Source organism: Sprattus sprattus, assembly GCF_963457725.1.
Source record: "Sprattus sprattus genome assembly, chromosome: 6".
NCBI classification, from domain to species: Eukaryota; Metazoa; Chordata; class Actinopteri; order Clupeiformes; family Clupeidae; genus Sprattus; species Sprattus sprattus.
In genome coordinates this window covers 29,602,708-29,623,526 of record NC_137925.1, presented here as the reverse complement: position 1 = coordinate 29,623,526, position 20,819 = coordinate 29,602,708, and the positions used below count along the sequence as shown (strand labels likewise).

At 41.6% G+C, this 20,819-nt stretch overlaps 2 protein-coding genes across 3 annotated transcripts; both read left to right on the top strand.

The window, feature by feature from the left end:
* Positions 1 to 6,239: 6,239 nt before the first annotated feature.
* Positions 6,240 to 8,762, top strand: cdx4 (caudal type homeobox 4; the record flags this gene model as incomplete). The annotated part of the gene is made up of 3 exons (XM_080841051.1): positions 6,240 to 6,675; positions 8,277 to 8,422; positions 8,520 to 8,762. The coding sequence occupies 3 exons, from the start codon at positions 6,240 to 6,242 to the stop codon at positions 8,760 to 8,762; spliced, it is 825 nt and encodes a 274-aa protein (XP_080697177.1).
* Positions 8,763 to 10,288: 1,526 nt separating this feature from the next.
* chic1 (cysteine-rich hydrophobic domain 1) lies at positions 10,289 to 17,463 on the top strand (the record flags this gene model as incomplete). 2 transcript variants are annotated; one of them, XM_080840120.1, is made up of 6 exons in its annotated part: positions 10,289 to 10,431; positions 11,402 to 11,456; positions 12,795 to 12,950; positions 15,003 to 15,059; positions 15,657 to 15,690; positions 15,969 to 17,463. In XM_080840120.1, the coding sequence occupies 6 exons, from the start codon at positions 10,289 to 10,291 to the stop codon at positions 16,046 to 16,048; spliced, it is 525 nt and encodes a 174-aa protein (XP_080696246.1). In that variant the 3' UTR covers positions 16,049 to 17,463. The 2 variants fall into 2 exon arrangements, with proteins under 2 accessions (XP_080696246.1, XP_080696247.1); XM_080840121.1 differs by having other exon boundaries at positions 15,657 to 15,716.
* Between the last annotated feature and the right edge of the window lie 3,356 nt (positions 17,464 to 20,819).

Sequence of the window (20,819 nt, the reverse complement as noted above, 5' to 3'; positions counted from 1 at the left end):
CTGTGCAGCTGGTCCAGTATATTAAGGTCAGAACCTCATAAGAAACATTAAGTTCAATGAGGATAAGCCCTCTCATATATCATAATTCTGCAAAAGACAACTTTAATATTATATTCATTTAGATAAAATACAAAGTAAACAAGTCTGGGATGCATACCCACGGTCAAGAATTCCATGTAGAGCCAACTTGGAAATGACTTCAAACTCTTGTAAACATGAGCATGTAACTGAAGACAAATTAAGGAAGGAAAGTGAGTGACTTGAAGCATGAAGGAAACATGGCAACATTAAATGGACCTGACCTGTTCTGACAGTTATTCCAATTGAAAACACATCTCCAGCCAGTAGAGGACTTTTAGTTTTTACTGTTGAGAGATCCCTAAATCTTACTCTATGTTTTTGGTTGATTTTATTTTACTCTAACAGTATGGAGCAGTCATGATCAAGAACACATTTGACCTGTGAAAAGAGTAGCTAGAGGGAGAGCGTGAACCATATTGAATAGTGGCCTGCTGGTCTACTTCCTCTAATATCTTTCTAACACAATAGACCAAAAAAGATATTTAACTGAAAAAACATCCCGTCTGCATCTAATTAAAGCCTTGTACCTATGGAGAAGTGTTTAGGGCTTCTTTCCTCCACACTATTGAGAGCATGTAAATCCCACTGCCACGACTTCCACAAGCCCTTCCCAAGACAAACACAGCCTCAGTGGCAGGATGCTGTATTAATCACATTAACAGGGGCGGCACACACATCCATGGGGCCCTTGAAAGTCGGCCAAAGCACATTCTCTTAATCAAGGAGGGAATGAGACGCTTTAAACTATATCAGCCTCTGATTGTGAGCCTACCCCCCCCCACCCCCCCCCCCCGCCCCCCGCCCCTCCTGTTTCCCTTGCCACCTTAAGACGAGAGCTCGACCACACACTCACATTTCCACCAGCGTCCAATGCAGTGCCTTCCCTGGCGTTCCTTTAAGGAGGCCACAGAACTGATGCCGAAGGGTGCGTCCCTCTGGCGCTCACCTAACAATAGAGCCAGGATGTCGTCTCCAAACGCAGACTTGATTTACCCCACCTTTTACCTACTCAGGAAGCAGGAGACCGGACCAATAACAACAAACCCCCCGAGTGAGCTTGAGGCTTCCCGGAGCTCCGCAGGAGGAGCGAGTGCTCAGCCGGAGAGGACACTTTGTCCAGGGGCCACATGAGCACCCCCAGGGGGCCCGTGGGCTCCTCTGCCAAAACGAAGCTGAATGACTGCTTCACACAACTCTGCTCTGAGGGCCTACGTCTTGTGCTGACCAATCTCTGTCATGTGTTTGAGACAAGGCAGAAGTGTTCATGTCACGCTCTATGGTCTGATCAAATATGGGGCCCATAACTGTGGAAGACGCCGACAGAACAACAGCCTGCAACTTTTACATTGAGGAAAAACAAGATTGGATTAAAGAGGGGTTCATGAATGATGCAGGGTAATATAAGTGGTATGGTGGCGGCTGTGAATGTTGGCACACAGTCTTGCGAGAGCAACCAACCCTGTTTACAACCACAGAACGGAGCAGGGCTGGGGTGCTGAGGGGTCCGTGCTCTCAGGCAAGAGGATGTACCACAGAACCACCCTGTGTGTGTGTGTGTGTGTGTGTGTGTGTGTGTGTGTTTCTGTGTGTGTGTGTGTGTGTGTGTGTGTGTGTGTGTGTTTTTGTGTGTGTGTGTGTGTGTGTGTGTGTGTGTGTGTGTGTGTGTGTGTGTGTTTCTGTGTGTGTGTGTGTGTGTGTGTGTGTGTGTGTGTGTGTGTGTGTGTGTGTGTGTGTGTGTGTGTGTGTGTGTGTGTGTGTGCGTTTCTGTGTGTGTGTGTGTGTGTGTGTGTGTGTGTGTGTGTGTGTCTGTCATGTAGATCATTCTAGATTTAGAATGTTTCTCAAATAAGCCATACTGCGCTGGATTACAGGAGGACTCCTAAAGATCCAGGAAAAGATGTGTGGAGAATGAACATGTGTCTGTGCTCAGAAATATAAATAGCCCCTTCTTCCTCCAAAGTGATGATGGCCCAGCGGTCCTTGCATGTTTCCCCTGCCCCTCTGATGTCTCTGTGTGGCTTCCTCATCTCTCCCTCAACCAGCGCACCACACAAAGGCCACCTGCTGTTGAGCTGGTGCAATCACTTGGAAAAGCATGGAAATTATGCAAAGTGTTCGAGTCACATGACTGACCTGATTGCATTTCAGGCATTCTAGTTTTCTTTGGGGAGACTGAGGATGCTTGAACTTATGACAAGTTCTGCAATGCCAGCCAACCTGTTGATGTGCAAACCCCGTCCAAATGCAGTTTTCTGGAAGAGTTTGAAATAGTTTCAAGTCATTTCGCCTGATGAGCCTGTGTTTTTAATTTGTGCACAAATACATTAATGAGAGCCGGCCGAGAGGAAACACATGCTATGAATAGAGTAAACATTGGGCAATCTCTCTATGAGTTGATTAGCGTTTCCCCAATGGCATGCCTGTCAGATGCAAATAAAGACAGCCTCACAGGCATTCCATTGTGTTGGTCATCTGTGTTTGTCTCAATCCCTCCATAAAGCCCCCTAATGGAGCTCTGTGCACATCCTCTTCCTAATTCACAACATATGAATTGAGACAAACTGAAATAGACAAGGATTCCTTGATTGAGTGCATTAGAAACAGCCAGAAAAAGAAGGCATGCTCTTAGGGGAAACATGACTATCGTGACCTAGGATTCCTGCTAAAAGACAGACAACCCTTTTTAGAAAACACTGTTGCTATATTTTACTCTTACAAGATTTTACATACTGAGATATGAGATGATGTCAGATGGTCATAACAATTATCTATTTATGTGTCAAGCATACATTTTGCACAAATATTTTGTCATTTCACTCTTTTCTATCTCATCCCAATAAAGAGATTTCCAACACGTCCACATCAGGCTCCATTAACCCATTCAAAAAAACTAGGTACACAACAAAGACAACTCTTCCTGTCATCACCTAAAACAACAGAAAAGCCCTTTTTGAACTCTTACGCTTGGAGCATCCTGTTGAACTTGAGAGGCCATGTGAAGAGGTTACATCCAAACAACCAACGGGTGCAGGTCCCACCCAGAGAACCCCCTCTGAAACTGTCAGGACAGGGTCATGTGTGAGCACTCCTCCTGCCGAGCGCCTGGAGCTCCACGTCAACAACATCTCCCACATTATGCAATTTCTCTCTGCCTAAGACTTCAACTCAACATCTAGTAAATACCAGTCTGCTCATGTTGTTGTCCAGTGTCTGATAAAGCAGGAGGTTGTTGGTGGTCAGGGTGTGTGTGTGTGTGTGTGTGTGTGTGTGTGTGTGTGTGTGTGTGTGTGTGTGTGTGTGTGTGTGTGTGTGTGTGTGTGTGTGTGTGTTATTGTTTGTGTGTGTGTGTGTGTGTGTGTGTGTGTGTGTGTGTGTGTGTGTGTGTGTGTGTGTGTGTGTGTGTGTGTGTGTGTGTGTGTGTGTGTGTGTGTGTGACTGTGTGTGTGTGACTGTGTATCTCAACCTGCTAATGATTTCATCTTCAATTTCCAGAAGAAGAAAAAAAAAAGACTTATGCTGTGAGAGAGTCATCATGTAGATTTAGAATGTGTCTCAAATAAGCCATACTGGATTACAGGAGGACTCCTAAAGATCCAGGAGAAGCTGTGTGGAGAATAGTTGAGTCAAACAATATGTCAAATCTTTGGAGAAATGGTGCCCTCTAGGTGCCATACAGATTCATTTATTGATTTCCTGATGTATTTATTGATTTATTTATACTACAGCACATCATAATTTCAGATGCACACAGGACATGATGTGATCTTCGTCTTCGTCTTCTTCTTATTATTATTATTATTATTGCTATTAAGTGAAGCCTTTGAGGAACGGAGGGGTACATAATCATTGACAGAAAGTAGATTTGGTCTACTGAACAAAACAAGAAAATGGTTCCTGTATTACCATTATGGATTGAGATTCACTTCAAACGTGTCAGCCCAAAAACACGCCCTTAACTTTCTTTGGTAAACATCCCCATCTTGAGGGGATTATTTGTAATTACATGGTGTTGTGTGAGGGTGTGCAGTGTCTTTTTATTCCGTTGAAGTTATGTTATTGCGCGTCAGCGTTGTCTTCATCGTACAAGCTCAAACTGCAGACTAATAAATGTTAACACCGTGGTATGAAGATGTGGTCCGGTGATCTACCTGTGTACTGCATTTGACAATGCCAACCGGAACTGAACTATCTCGGCAGCCTCTGGAGTATAGTCGTCGGCCACCAGAGGGCAAAAGATGGTTTGAGGCAAAAAAAGGTTAAGAAGAAGCAAAGCGTTTTAATGACACATTGAAATAGCCTACGACAGATGTGTGGTGTGTTTATGTACCCAATATATCGGTAAGGTGCTTACACAGAAGAAACTATACAGAACTGAAGAATCTTTGTTGAATTATTCTTAAAACGAATAAACACGTTTACATTTTTCGAGTTTCAGACAAGCTCTGCACACGGTACAGTCCACTTTACGAATTTGACACATCTTCTATCATCTGCCTGAACATCTGCCAGTGCGGTATAGAGACGTACTTAAGCCTACACGGACAGAAGTAGGCTATACGAAAAGTCTAGGCCTACCAGTGGAAGCATAATAGCACACGACAGATGGGTGGTGTGTTTATGTACCCCATGCATCGGTAAGGTGCTTACAGGACGTACACAGAAGAAACAATGAAGAACTGAAAAATCTTTGTTGTTTTTCTTTCTTAAAACGAATAAAAAAGTTTTTTTTGTTTTTTTTTGAGTTGAAGACAAGGTATGTACAGGCTACAGTCCACTTATACGAATTTGACACCACTTCCATCATCTGCCTGAACATCTGCCAGTGCGTGAGGGGACTTTCTTCTACACGAACAGAAGAAGTAGGCTATACAAAAAATCTTGGTCTACATGTCCAAATTTGGAATGATTGACGTCATGTTTAAAAACAAAACTTTTTGTTCGAAAATAAACGAGTTTTAAAGTAATGCAACGCAAGGACTAATGGCGTAACACTTGGAGTCTTCGGTGTCTCTCTGGTGACAAAGGGTCCGGTTTCAGAAATATAAAGTAATTGCAGAAGTGTCACATTTAATAAGATGCAAATAGAGTCAATTAAAGAGACTTGGGATGACAAGTAAATTCACTCAACGATTTGGGGTAAAATTACCTAATGACTTCTTAAATGGTGACACACACAAGGTATTGTCATGGCGTGGGAGCCTAGGATAGTTTAGAACATGATTCCCTTCAACCGGAATTAGCCGTGAAGTGTGACCTGTGTAAGTGTAAAGGTGTGAACAGTATCGAATGTGAAAAGTTCGACCGGCTACAGGAGCTGCTGGCTCAGTCTTTACACCTTCCTCACACCCCTCCAACAGAATATCTTAGTCGAGAAACGTGGGGTACTCTGTATAAGTGCGATTCCCATGTTAACAAGTCTCTCTCCAACTGCCTTGATTGATTTAAACACTATGTAAATGCATTTGCAAATGGTTTTACACCATTGCTTGCCTCATCAGAGAAATATAAAGGGTAGTGTTATTATTATTGTACGCAATTCTAAGACTAAAAATCTAATGAAAAAAAACTAAGTCAAGCAAAATAGGCCGATTTACATAATTTTCATAATCATTCCTATTATTGATGGTAATTATGATCATGACGCTGATGATTAAATGTTGTAATAGATTTTTACAATATACTAAAAAATAAGTTGAATCTCCTTGAGGCATTCCCATATCTGTCATTGCTGACTTGGCATAAATTCAGATGATGATTTTGCATTTTAGCCATGATGGCAAATATAGCCAACCAAAGTCTTTATTAAAGTGTGTTGTTTTTTATTGCTGTCTTGAGTTACTGCATCCAAACGACGCTAGGGGAATCTGGGTTTGGCGGCGTTATTGGGCCTTCATTTGAATGCAAATCTGAAGGGTTTGAAGTCTTGTCTGACGTCAGGAAGAACTTGGTATACCTTAGCCGCAACCACCTTGTCAACAGACCCACATCATGTTTGACTGAGGCAACGCGAGGACTACGTCGCATGACAATTCTGCGGAGCTTCTTTGGACTAGAGGTCTAAAGAGACAACAACAGGTTGATTTCCATTCACAAGACACTTATATGGCTAGTATGTTGCCTTAAAAACGTATTTTTTGTGGGATATAAAATTTCGAATCATGTACGTGGGATACCTTTTGGATAAAGAGAGCAGCATGTACCACCAAGGACCTGTACGGCGTTCCAGCATCAATTTACCACCCCAGAACTTCGTATCAACACCTCAGTACTCTGATTTTACAGGATATCATCATGTGCCCAACATGGAATCGCACGCTCAATCCACTGGGTCTTGGGGAGCTCCTTATGGTGCACCAAGGGAGGACTGGGGCGCCTATAGTCTTGGACCCCCTAATACTATACCGGCACCCATGAACAATTCTTCCACGGGACAAGTTTCCTATTGCTCAGCTGATTACAATCCCATGCACGCTCCAGGATCAGCTGTGTTACCTCCACCTACAGAAAACATATCAGCGGCCCAGCTCTCTCCAGAGAGAGAGAAGCGCAATTCTTATCAATGGATGAGTAAAACCGTTCAGTCGTCTTCAACAGGTGAGTTGGATTTCAGAAAAAGGATTTAATTGCCAGTTGCATGCTGTCATAGGCCTAACCATTTCCTAGTGGCAGTCTTGTTTCTGGGGCCAAAATTCTGTTCAATTTTAGATGACACCTACATTCCGAGTTTCAGAGACCTTTTATTCTTCATTTTTCCTTCGTCAGTTATTTAATTCGTTCCTCAGTAATTACATCAATGTTAAGGCGTAAATATTTTAACCTCAAGGCCACTATTTCGAAGTTGTACTGAAGCTGTTATTTTGATTTTATGATGATTACTTGTTTTTTTTTTAATCATACGGGTATGCATTAACAGCAAAGTGTTTGATAAGATAAAGTAATCTTTATAAGCTTGTATTGTGCAGTTATTTTTGTGATCTATGGCGCTAAACGCAAGAGGTTTAATGACAAAGATAGATAATTCATCTTTGATAATATATCAGGGCATGATATGTTTAATTATAATCATTTCATTAATGAACGCTCAATATAAGCTACTTGTCATACATTGTTGGATTTAAAAAATCCATAGTCCGTTAAAATGAACATAAATCTATTTTTACCATGTGAGAATTGTCAGTAGAAATAGGCCTAAGTGTTGGGAAATGGCGCCAGGCTTGCTTGTGATGCTAATTTCTCAACTCCTGTAAACTGAATGTGAGGTCTACGTTTCCCAGCTACATTGTCTCACGTTTTAGGGGTTATCTATCATGTGCAGGCGGCGGCCCCTTTAACACTTCGTTTTTACTTTGATATGCACCAAGTGTCTTCCTCTGTCTCAGGCCTCAAAAGTCATACTGCCGGAAAGGGTGACAATTTTCACAGCAAATAAAAATCGCCTGTCCCTGGCACATGGTTAAAATGTTGTGCGTTGATGCATCATGAAAACGAATCATGAATTGTCTAGAGTGATATCTTTAAAGGGAACATTTATTTAAACTAATTTCGACCAGTGTGCTCAATTTGATCGTCAATATAGGCTACACAGCTTTTTTTTTTATCCCTCAGGATATCTTCTGAGTTCTTTAAATGTATCCCCAACGTCACGAACCATTTAACCATAACAGAATCTACTGTCCATGTGTGGCTGATTTTAAGCTATCATCATCAGACATGTATTTCATGTGGCTACACGACAATGTGTTAAAATGCTGTGCGTAAGTTTGTTAATCAAACAGCGTCACCAGTTATTTAGGAAAGGATCTGAGATACTATCGCCTTGTAATCCCTTCGTGAGTCGTGTGCCTTTTAACACATCAATGGACCTTAGGTAATATCTTCAAGTCTCTTTGTTCGGCAGTTTGTTCATAACTTGACATCAAAGAAGATCAGAGACACAATTTGCATAACTATCTGAGGCGAAATGGTCTAGGCTACAAAGGCACAAACACTTTGTTTTCGTTTTCGTTGTTACTAATATTTCGAACAACTGAAGAGTTCGGCCAAAATCGTATAATTTGATTTTTAGTTTGGTTTGGGTTGTTTTCCCCACATATTCGTTTGATCATCCAACTGTTATTTTCTGCCTTTATAAAATGTACCAGTAATATGCAAGCTTAAGGGCAGACAAATTAAAACAATCAATATTTTAATTACAGGTAAAACCAGAACAAAAGAGAAATATCGGGTGGTGTATACCGACCATCAGAGGCTTGAATTGGAGAAGGAGTTTCATTTCAACCGTTACATTACCATCAGACGAAAGGCAGAGCTGGCGGTGAACCTTGGACTGTCAGAGCGACAGGTAGGCTAATTAATGCTATTTATTCATATTGCAACACGGTTACATTAACTTTTATGGCTATTCCCATTCAATATCTGACATCTTTGAATTTTCACAGGTGAAGATCTGGTTCCAAAATCGCAGAGCTAAGGAACGAAAGTTAATCAAAAAGAAGATGGGCCAGTCTGATGGCAGCGGAGGATCAGTACATAGTGACCCAGGTTCGGTGAGCCCTTTACCTGTGCCTGGATCTCTGAGTCCGTCGGAAATACATGGTTCACATGGTTCACTCTATCCACCAGCAGGAATGAACACCTTACCACCGATGAGGAACATACAACAAGTTACTGTTACACAGTAATTTCGAACTTGGGATCATCCAATTTAATCGAGCACTCCGCACGCTGTAAGGACAGTGCGCCTGACTTAACCTTTATGTGGTCCTCATGGATTACAAAATTCTACGAGACGTCCTGAAGCTCACATATTGTGGATTACAACAAGGAACAATCAAGTTGTATTTGCAACGAAATGCAGGAGGCTCTTGACATATCGTTTTAGTTTTTATTAAAAAAGAAAAATCTTGTACGTCTGGTCGAAAAACTAAATATTCTAATGTTTTTTTGTGTGTTTTGACCAAATAAGATATACATATCTTTTTCCTGTCTGTGGTGAGTGTATAGGTGTTTGTAAATAAATAAGAAAATCCGGTACAGTGTTTTAACAAATAATGGTAAATGTCTAAAGTGCTTGCCAATATGCAATATTGCCCCATTTTTTTCACAAGCACATTTTCACATTGTTTGAAATGAAAGACGGGTGAGCTACCAGTGATTCAGGTCGTTGTGTGATGTGACCATATGTAAATAAATTGCTTTTCCAAGTAAGTTATATAAATCGTTTTTCTTCCTTTCAGATGGGCCTGTGTCTTGCATCACTGAAAAACGTATTTTTTTGACTGCTTGGTTATTTCTTGTAACCTATACAATTTAAGCAAGCTCTAAACGTTGTAATGAATTATGTCAAAAATGAAACATAGTTAGGCTACATTTAAGTAAAACATATGGCCAGCTATTACAGTAATACAAAATGTCAAAGTGAGGTTTAATTATAGTGTATTTTCATCTAAAAGAAAAACACCATTCACCTACTTATTCTTATGCTCCAAATAGGCTAGTCACCGATGTAGGCCGGTAGACAGAACTAGCCACAGCCACACTCACTGTCTGAAAAGTTAAGGTCTATTGGTCTAAAGAATTACAACAAATATAAGGCAGACCAGGGATAGTTCTGATTAAGGAAGATCTGGAACAAGGTCTACAGCATAGGCTGCTTATGCCGGTGGTAGACTGGATAACTAAACAGAATAATAGAAACTCTACTCTGGTTTACTACTCTGCATTTAGTCATTTAGCATATGGCCTAAGTAGACAGTGAGCCTACCTCAGCACCACTCTGATGGTCCAGAATACCCTTAAAATGTTTAGTTTCGCCCATTTGCAGACATTTATTTTGAAAAATGGGCCCTCTTGTAACATTTGCTGTTTGGGAAGAACAAAACATATTAGATATTAAGAGGAGCCCTGTGTAAGTTTGCACTAGACTAACGTTACTGTAGAGTAGCCTATCAGATCTTACGTTTAAAGCAATCTTCTGCAGTCTTATATTAAAAGCAGAGTACATGTCAATGTAATTACTTCCATTTGCAAACGGTAAATGTAATTTAAAGAAATAATGAAACATAGCCACAAACTGATACATTGTTACCCCGTTAGGTTGTTTCACTGGCTACATAGTTGTAATTTCAGGCGCCACCTGTGCTATAGTGGCGCGTGTGAATACTGTGGACACATTGCCTGATGTCATCTTGGCAGTGCTAGAGACGTCATGAGCGTCTTACTGCCCAACATGGCGGACTTTGATACCATTTATGAGTTGGACGAAGAAGATGAACGGATAGTGAGTGAAGAACACCTCGCCAGATACTGCCCTGAACCCGTCATTATGCGAGGAGCTGGACACATCACCGTGTAAGTTAGTGGACAGTCTAGCGTATTGGTAACGATTGTTTATTGAACATTGTTAGGTCAGCTAGCTTTCAAGCTAACCAAGAGTGCATGTTATTTGTGATTCGTAGTAGTAAGCTATAATGAAAACACAGGCCAAACATCTGTGTAGAGATGTTCTGTTCCTTGACAGTAATCGCTTTAAGTCAAATCACTGTCTCTGACAACTACTCAGACGCGCCAGCAATGATGTATTGCTTTATTGCAAGCCATGCATCAATTCTGCCCCGTTACTCGGAAGGACGTTAGCCAGCTAACGTCACAACATGACTTCAAAACAAGAAACTGTCTAGTAAACTGTCAACCAACAAACTTACCCCCCGTTTCCCCCCCCCCCGAATACCCTTTTTTAGTATTGACAAATGCTTACGATAAAAATGATTAAAAGGCAAAGAGCCATGAAAATATGTTTTTATTACTATAGGCTTCAAAAATGTATGCTAGTGTGCACTTGCCACAGTCGACTATTTCACAGTTTATCCCAGGTTTGGGGCAAAGATGAGGACATCCTCCAGTTTATCCCAGGTTTAGGTCAAAGAGGCGGATATCCTCCAGCATCATTGTGTCCTCTATGTAACAATTATTCGGGCAGCTTTAAGAACCTTCAGAATATTTACCTGCTACAATAACCACATTATCATCGATTCTAAGTTTAGTTTTACACGACAGAAAGGTACAATATCAAAAAGGCCTACTAACAGCAAATCTCTTTCTCTCTCTCTCTTTTTCACACACAAACTGTGTTGAGAGTGTTAATGAATGCTGTCCCCTATGTTTCCAAGTCATTTTTTTCTGTCAAGGTTATGTGATTGAAGTAGTAGATCATTCTATATTCCCACCAATACAGTGTGGTGTATTATATGTATTACTGATTAATGCTGAATGAATAATCTTGATTTATGTTCATAAACCTCATACATGTTTTTGTCTACAGGTTTGGCCTGAGCAATAAGTTTGATACAGAATTTCCTTCAGTTCTCACAGGAAAGGTAATACATGGTTTTATTTATCTCCTGTCTGGGCTAGGCAATCAGCTATGAATACAGCTGAACAAACGCTCTTGGAAATTAAGTCTTTTCATTTTAACACAAAAAACCAATGCAATGGCAATCTAGACTTGGATCATTTAAAGGCAGTAAAAGCAGTCAGATTATTATTTAAAATGTAAGCTCCTTATAGCTTATCTGTTTTCTTTATAGATTGTTTTGTTACAATCAGATTTGTTCACTTGCAATGTACTGTTTGGTAGTGCACCTGCATATAAATAGTTTGAGTATAGGCAGTTTAACTTCCTATGTATAGAATCTCCCTCCCCCTCCATGTGTATACTGCATATTAGACATATCTCACAAGATGATGGCTTTATCCTATCTACTGTGTCTGTGCTATTCTTCTCATGAGCCTTTGACAAATCATGCATTCCTTAATTTGCTCTTTAAAGCCTTTTGAGTGTCTCCTATCTGATAGTACTGCATCTGCAGTGATGCACGCCAGTGCGTCTAATGCTGGCTGATTGTGCTGTGGTACAGCTCTGTCAATAAGTAAGCCATCTCTGTGTCCTCTGTTGGACGGGACCTGGTGCTGGGAGGACACAACTCCAGGTGACAAAATAATGACATAAAAGACATGGGTGCGCACAAGAAAGAGGAGCTTCCTGGGTCAGACACAGAAACACAAAAAGGCTGGAGGGGGCAAAGCAGGCTGAGGGAAGTGCCGGGCAATAAAATGGAGCTCCAGTATTGTGACCCTGGGTGACGTGATGGATGAGGTCACGATTATGATGATTGAAGGTTGCAGATCAGGCCTGCTGGGCTTTATTCTGTGCTCTTTGACTGTTTGCAAAGAGACCTTTGCATCCTGTCATAAAACATTACGACCCCAGTTTTATGGCGTACATGCCCAGAGAGAGGAATGAGCATCCATTCATGTTGTTTGGACGGCTCAGCCACAGGCCGTGAGCTTATCTGCCCCTTTTTGTTCCCTCCTTTGCCTTGACAGTACAAGAGGTTGGTTAGCCAGTTAAAAGCACACAACTGAAGATCTCATCTGATATCTTCTAATCTCCACAAACCTCTACCTGTAGTGTTTCCCTCCTCCCTACGACCCCCATAGTTTGGAGAAGCTCTGATAAGCGTACATCATAGACCAAGCAACAAAGTCACTCATTTTCCACTTATTTCGCCTGACTGACTACACTGCATATATATATATGCAGTGTAGTCAGAAGGAAAAGAAAGACATTTCTGAAACCACACAAAACCTCAGGTCCTACTGCCTCGCATCTCCTTCACCCTTCATCCCTCTCTTTCTTCTCCTCTCTTGCGCAGGTGGCTCCAGAAGAGTTCAAGAGCAGCATTAGCCGGGTGAACGCCTGTCTGAAGAAGAACCTTCCTGTCAATGTGAAGTGGCTCCTGTGTGGCTGTCTGTGCTGCTGCTGCACCGTGGGCTGCAGCCTGTGGCCCGTCATCTGCCTCAACAAGAGAGTGAGTCTCCAGCCTCATGATGCTTCCTCAGAGCCCACTGAGAGAACTCTAGCTCTTCTGATATGCATTTACGACACGTCAGAAGGTTTGGAAGCAAAGTGACACGCTGAGAGTAGTGAGACTTTTCTTATCCCACGCATGCATATGTTTTATCTGTAACTTCCTGTAGCAGAGGGAGAGCTCCTCGATCCCAGGGCTTTGGGGTACCAAACCTGCATCTTGACCGCAACGCCAATCTTGTTATTATGGCAGTCAGAGCACCTTACTCAGCCCTAGTGACGGCACCCAGTCACACTGCCCCCCCCTTCGGGAAGTGTGTTCATGTGATTCATGGACACACGTCCCTCATGCATCCCCTCATATGGCTCACACACTGAGCACGCCACCAATGGCCTCCGGGCAGGCCATCCCACTCCTGACACCACATGCAGCGGAGGGAGAGAGCAGTACCCCACCTGGTCTCCAACATGGGTATACGGGGTACCAAACGTGCACCCTGATCTAGGCTTGTTGGTATGACGGTCTTACACAACAAATGTAATGACAGCACGTTGTCACATTCCCCTAAAAGGTCTATTTCGGTTCAATAATGAATTACATGAATTTGATGTACAGTAGAATTAATAGAATCCTATGCTCCCCATTTGCTCCAAAGGCATTGGTACTAATAATACCAAGCCATAACAATTTTCCATATTATGATAGTACATACAGTGCCACTTGAAAGTATGTGAACCCCTTGAGCAGTTAAGAGTTTTCTGTTGTTTTACCATGATTTTTCTCTATTTTCATCACCAATTTTCCATAGATGAAATGTCAGGTTTATGTTTATCATTTGCATGTACTTGTTTAGAGGGAATTTTTTGAGTAGCCAAAAAACTACATGAAACATGGAATTAGTCCATTTCAAAAGTAAGTGAACCCCCAGCTGAATTGGTAAAGATGGATGGATGGAGCTGGAATCTTTTCGAGATGGTCTTATAGCTTTCCCAAGACTGATGGGCTGTCAGTACCTTCTTCCTGATGTTCTCGGATATCTCGTTTCCTCTCGGCATTGTTGATCTGTGTGGGCACACCTTGGCACTACAGTAGTTTGGTTGGTTTCCTCTCTCTTTTAATCTGTGTTGCCCAAACCTTTCCCTAAGGATGTCTCAGTTGATCGGTTTGCTTAATAGACTAATTAAGCACCCAAATAAGTTTCACCGAATCTGTTACCTGCTTGACTTTACCAATTCAGTTGGGGGTTCACTTACTTTCGAAATGGACTAATTCCATGTTACATGTAGTTTTTTGGCTACTCAAACAATTCCCTCCAAACAAGTAAATGCAAATGATAAACATAAACCTGATATTTCATCTATGGAAAATTGGTGATGAAAATAATGAAAAATCATGGTAAAACAACAGAAAACTCTTAAGTGCTCAAGGGGTTCACATACTTTAAAGTGGCACTGTATATACTGATATGTCTAATGTTGGTGTTGAACTCATTGCAGACCTGAAGAGTGGAATGGAAGTTCTAGAATGTTCAGAAGTTGAAGTCGTGCTGTCTCGTCACTCTTTAGTCTACTCCCTTTGGGCTTGTTTGGATTTCCCCCTCATTTATACCTTAAAGAGTATTCAGTGTTTAAAGCAGATTATCTCTGAAAATAACCAGCAAACATAAGAAAAAAAGCCAAACTAAAGTATTTATTTCAGGCAAATACTAGAACTCAGTGTGTTGTAGCACTGAGGCAGTGTCGTCTTCAAAGAGCAGGATGGCTGAAATAGCCACAATGGTGTCAGTGTCCAGTTAGTGTGTGATTGGGATATTTCACCTGTAGAGGAATAAAAGCAGGGTTTTTCATGGGGTAGTGGTGTTTGTGTAGTAGTGGTGTTTGTGTGAAGTGGTGTTTGTGTGTTGGTGGAGGCTAGGGTGTAGAAATAAAGAAGTGACATAAATTCCTCTTATCCCTGGTGGGGAGATGGATGTCCTTTGCTGACAGAATGATTGACCTGTGCACATTTGAACTCTGTATGTGTGTCTGTATATATGTGTGTTTATTTCTACAGACAAGAAGATCCATCCAGAAATTATTAGAATGGGAAAACAATCGAATGTATCACAAGGTAAGCAGAAAACAGCCCTGGCCAATGGCCGCATATCAAACCCTAATGACAGCAACACAGAAAGTGTCAAGTGCTGACCCCATAGGTTAACTTTTACTTATGAAAGTATTTACATTTTTAAGAGTGTTGTGGATGGTGATTGTTAACACAGCTCAACTCTGACCCTCCTAAGCACCCATTTCCCTTGCAGACATTGTCATGTGATCTGTTAATAGAGGCCTGTGAGTGCCACCAGGGCTCTGTAGGGTCAACCGTTTAAAGCCATGTTAATTATGTTGTGTCTCAGCGGCTATGACAGACAGCCAGTAGCCGCGCAGACACATGAACAAAACCACTTGGAATAGTGACCGCTGTTTGACCCCACCAGACAGTTCAGGTCTCAAGGCCCTGCAACAAGAGGGGGAAGAACACTCGTCCTTAAAGTCCTTAGGTGCTCAGATAGATTAGGCAGCTGACGGAGAGAGCAGGCTCCTCCTATGGTGTGTGCTTCTCAGCCATATTTGGCCTCTGGGAAGTGCTGCACTATCTGTGTGACTGTCTGACCCCGTCTCTCTCTCTCTCTCTCTCTCTCTCTCTCTTATGGCACGTCCTCCCCAGCTAGGGCTGCACTGGAAACTCAGCAGGAGGAAATGTGAGAGCAGTAACATGATGGAATATGTGAGTGAGAACTCTGGGATATTTATCAATGAGTGTGCTTTCATTAGCTCTTATGTCATAGAGGTATTACGCTTTAGTAGTACCCTATTCATGAATACATTTAGTCTTTAGTCTGAAGAGACTCACCACTGATATCAGTTTAACATCTGTGGTCAAGAAAGGGATGCAGCAGAGTATAGTTCTGTCATTGTGTTTACTGTTCCAATGTGTTCTTCTAGTCTCCTCATCTGTTATTCATCCTTGTCTCCACAGGTGATTCTTATAGAATTCTTACCCAAATATCCAATTTTCCGGCCAGACTGAGGAGCCTGCTGGGAGATTCTTGTGTGTGATTCCTCTCTCCCATCCTTAGTGCCTTGTACATATGTTGGAGCGAGGGTCCTCACTGGCATCTCATCAGCTCCCCTCCCCTCCCCTCCCGTCCCCTCCACACCCACCCCCCTGTCTCCTTGTACAGTAGAAGTTGCAACACTGTCACTTTGTTTTAGAGCAGATTTTGCACATTTCCTGATGTAGTAGAAACGCTCCTTTTGTTGCACTGAAAAACATTTGGTTTTGTTACATATGACAATTGTGATCTCAAGACAAAAAGACAACCGAGAAGTGAAACTGTTTAAAAGTGCATTTAGCCCAAAGAGCCATCAGTCCTCCACATGGTGTATCAAGATATCTGTGCAAGAACAGCTCACCTTTCGGTGCGTATTTGCCTTATGTTAAATGACAACCTTTTTTTCTAAAGAGATGTGTGTTACAGGGGGATTTGTTGTGTAGAACTTGTTTTGCCGTTTAACAGGCTCTGCTCTGTTGTTGTTAGCTTTGAGGCATTGTCTCCTCCTGAAACCAGTTGTTCTTCCCCTACTACAAGGGAATGAAATGGTATGGATGCTTGGACTCGTCAGCACCATGGGTTTCCTGCACTTTTGGAGATTCTCCTCAGGCTGTGTCTAGGGGGGATGTCACATGACTGACTTGTAAATACATTAAGATAAGCTGTACAGTGTGGTATGCCATGTTTACATAATGTTAAGCAGTTCATTTGTCTTTTTGTTTCCGTTTTGCCAATAATATAACTGTACTTTAGATTTGTTAATGAACAAGTGTCTCCATAACGTCTCCAAGTGATATTGACCCGTGTACCTTAGAAAGCCATAACTTTTGATGTACATATTGCCAGAGTTTAGGGCTGAACATTGCACTTGAGCAATCGAGGAGATGAGGGTGCCTGTCCGCTGTCTGTCTGACTCCCAGAGAGTGGGCCTTTTACACTGATACCCACTGGCTGTTGAAGCATGATCATGCCAACTTACCAATCAATTTTGCACCAAACTGACGTGTCATCTATTTCAACTAGAGAAGTGTCATCATGTGATGGTTTCCTTTTCTTTTTTCTTTTTTAAACCTGCACTTTGTCGTACCCTCTCCTGCCATTTTTAATGCAGCATAGTCTTGGGGTTTAGCATCCTCATTGTAGGTGTCCTTATGTTCAAATGCTAGCTGTGCTACCCGAGGACACGGTCTGGGACTCGCTAAGGAAGTTTGGCCTCTGAAGAGGGTGTCATTCTGCACAGTTAATCTCCTTCCCTTTATATGTAGTCAGCCCACTGCATTAGAGTGCCTCCTGGACGTGTAGATGAACCTTGAGAATGGTTTATATGTCATTAATATATCGGTCTAACAGGGAGTCAGAAACCTCCTCTCAGTATTGGTCATGTCACAGAGCTCGTGTGAATGTTTGTCATTACCCAATCCTATGGAAAAGGCTTCAATAAATGGTCAATTTTTACTTTTCTTTTGTGCATTTTATATTTTACAAATAGATTTTGTGATCTAACAAACATTTTAGAAAGGTTTAAATTAGGATTTAAAATGTATTTCATTCAATTTCATTCAATATTCTGTCTACTGCACAAAAACAATGAAATAGGCTTAAGGCGCTCTAGAATAAGTGTATGACAGTGTGGTAGGGATGGGTAAGTAAAGGCACTAGTTCTGCAGGTAGATCAGGTGGAGAGACTACAGTGGCACCCCACAGCGTAGACACTCTAGACTAAGAGATTGTGTTTGTGTGTGTGCGTACATCAGGTGGAGAGACTACAGCAGCATCCCACAGCGTAGACAATCTAGACTAAGAGATTGTGTTTGTGTGTGTGCGTACATCAGGTGGAGAGACTACAGCAGCATCCCACAGCATAGACACTCTAGACTAAGAGATTGTGTTTGTGTGTGTGCGTACATCAGGTGGAGAGACTACAGCAGCATCCCACAGCGTAGACAATCTAGACTAAGAGATTGTGTTTGTGTGTGTGCGTACATCAGGTGGAGAGACTACAGCAGCATCCCACAGCGTAGACAATCTAGACTAAGAGATTGTGTTTGTGTGTGTGCGTACATCAGGTGGAGAGACTACAGCAGCATCCCACAGCGTAGACAATCTAGACTAAGAGATTGTGTTTGTGTGTGTGCGTACATCAGGTGGAGAGACTACAGCAGCATCCCACAGCGTAGACAATCTAGACTAAGAGATTGTGTTTGTGTGTGTGCGTACATCAGGTGGAGAGACTACAGCAGCATCCTACAGCGTAGACAATCTAGACTAAGAGATTGTGTTTGTGTGTGTGCGTACATCAGGTGGAGAGACTACAGCAGCATCCTACAACAGAGACGCTCTAGACTAGGAGAGGAAAAGAGACACAGTGAGAGAGCAGAGCTTGGCTGTCTGATACAGTGCCCTCCACAATTATTGGCACCCTAAGTGAATGTGACCAAAACAGGCTATGAAAAAATATATCTTTGCTGTTTATCATCTTGGTATTTCCCTCCAAATACTCACAAAAATCTTACCTTCTCATCGAAGTAAAATTCTTGAAAGAAATATTTTTTTTTGACATTACATAAAATATTTTCCTCCAAAACATGGGTGCCACAATTATTGGCACCCCTAGAAAATCCTATAATTAAAATCTGAAGTATATTACCAGTCATGTTTTACATTTTTGAGTTCACCTTCATTAGGAACTCTTAAGTGGTCAACCATGGCTTCCTGCTTCACTGAGGTATAAATATGAGGTGACACATGCCAAATACCCTTAGTCATTCATCAAGATGGGAAAGACAAAAGAACTCAGTGTCAAAGTGCGACAAAAAGTTGTTGAGCTGCTGAAATCCGGATTAAGGGAAATAAGAAAATATCTAAACAGTTGGAAATACCCACTTCCACAACCAGTGCAATAGTTAAGAAGTTAAAAGCGACAGGAGATGTCAGGAATCAGCCTGGAAGAGGACCTATCTTTAAATTAACCCCACGCACCGTGAGGAGGATGGTTCGACTAGTAAAAGAATCTCCAAGGATCACAGCTGGATAATTGCAGAGGTTAGTTAAGTCCTGGGGTCAGAAAGTCTCCAAACTACCATCAGACTGCACCTACATCACCACAAGTTGTTTTTGAGGGTTATCAGAAAAAAGCCTCTGCTGTCAATCAACACCAAACTAAAGTGCCTACAGTTTGCCAAAAGTAAGCCAGACTTTTATATTAGAGTTATATGGTCAGATGAGACCAAAATAAGGCTTCTTGGCAACAAACATCAAAGGTGGGTTTGGCGTAGACAGAAAGATAGCCATACAGAAGAGCACCCCATACCCACATTGAAGTATGTTGGCGGATCTCTGATGTTGTTGGGCTGTTTTTCTTCCAAATGCCCTGGACATCTTGTTAGGATACATGGTATCATGTACTCCATCAAATACCAGCAGATATTAAATCAAAACCTAACAGCAGGACAATGATCCGAAGCACACCTCAAAATCAACACAAAAATTCACCGACAGCAGAACAAAGGTTTTGCCATGGCCATCACAGTCCCCAGACCTAAACCCCATAGACAATCTGTGGGAAGAGCTGAAGCCGAATCTGCAAATGTGTTGACCTCAGAATCTGAAGGATCTGCAGAGAGACTGTATGTAGGAATGGTCTCGGGTCTGTGCCATGTGTTCACCAACCTCATCACGCATTATAGGAGAAGACTTGGAGCTGTTATCTTGGTAAAGGGAGGCTGCTCAAAACATTAAATTAAGAGGTGCCAATAATTGTGGCACACCTGTTTAGGAGAATAGTATTTATTTAATGAAAAAAAAAAGTTTTCTTTCAATAATTTTATTTCAATGAAAAGGTAAGATTTTTGTAAATATTTTGAGGGAAAGACCAAGAGGATAAACAGCAAACATATATTTTTTCATATAGCCTGTTTTGGGCACATTCACTTAGGGTGCCAATCATTGCGGAGGGTGTAAGTACTTGGTGCTAATGGTTACAGTGATGAATGTTGTATGGTGAACAATGTTTTTACAGCCATTGGCATTTGTAGGCAAAGGTCATGCTATAAGAGAAAGAAAGTGTGGTTAGAAAGCAGCAATTTGATAAACAGACAAAGAGATACATTTAGGTAATAAATAAACACTGCGTAATATGGCCACTTAATCAGTATTAATGCCTTATCATAATATGATACAGAAGGAGATAAAGAGGGAGAGGGAAAGGCTTTTAAAATATCTTTTCCCCATTTCTTTAGTGATGACACTAGTTGTATTGACACTAGGTTATTGTTAAACAACACACTGCTTGTTAAATCATCATAGAGCATAGAAGACCATCATCAAATGTAAATCCATCAAAAGATCACAGAGCATTTCCACTCAAGGTAATGTAATGGGCTAACTACGGCCTCGTGGTCTGTTTGACAATTTGCTTTGCTTAACAAGGTGTTGAATCATTAACTTGCAAGGTTCTAATTGCTTACCACTTTAAAAATTTAAGAGCAGGTTTGTAGCTACTTATGACACTACCCAACCCCCTTTGCAAAGCGATCAGTGTTGGGAGGAAACCTGGCTTAAGTGACTCAGGCAAACAATCCTCAGGGAATATTACTGACAGAACTGTGTACAGATGCATGCTGGGGGATGGGTTTCTCTGGGATTAACCACAAAATATTTCCTTCTGGGTTCATTATGTTGAGATTCATGTTCCCTGAGCAGTGAGCTTAACATTCCATGCCAACACTCTTTGTGTGCGGTAATGTTGCCATCATCATTGGCACAATGGTTGTTAA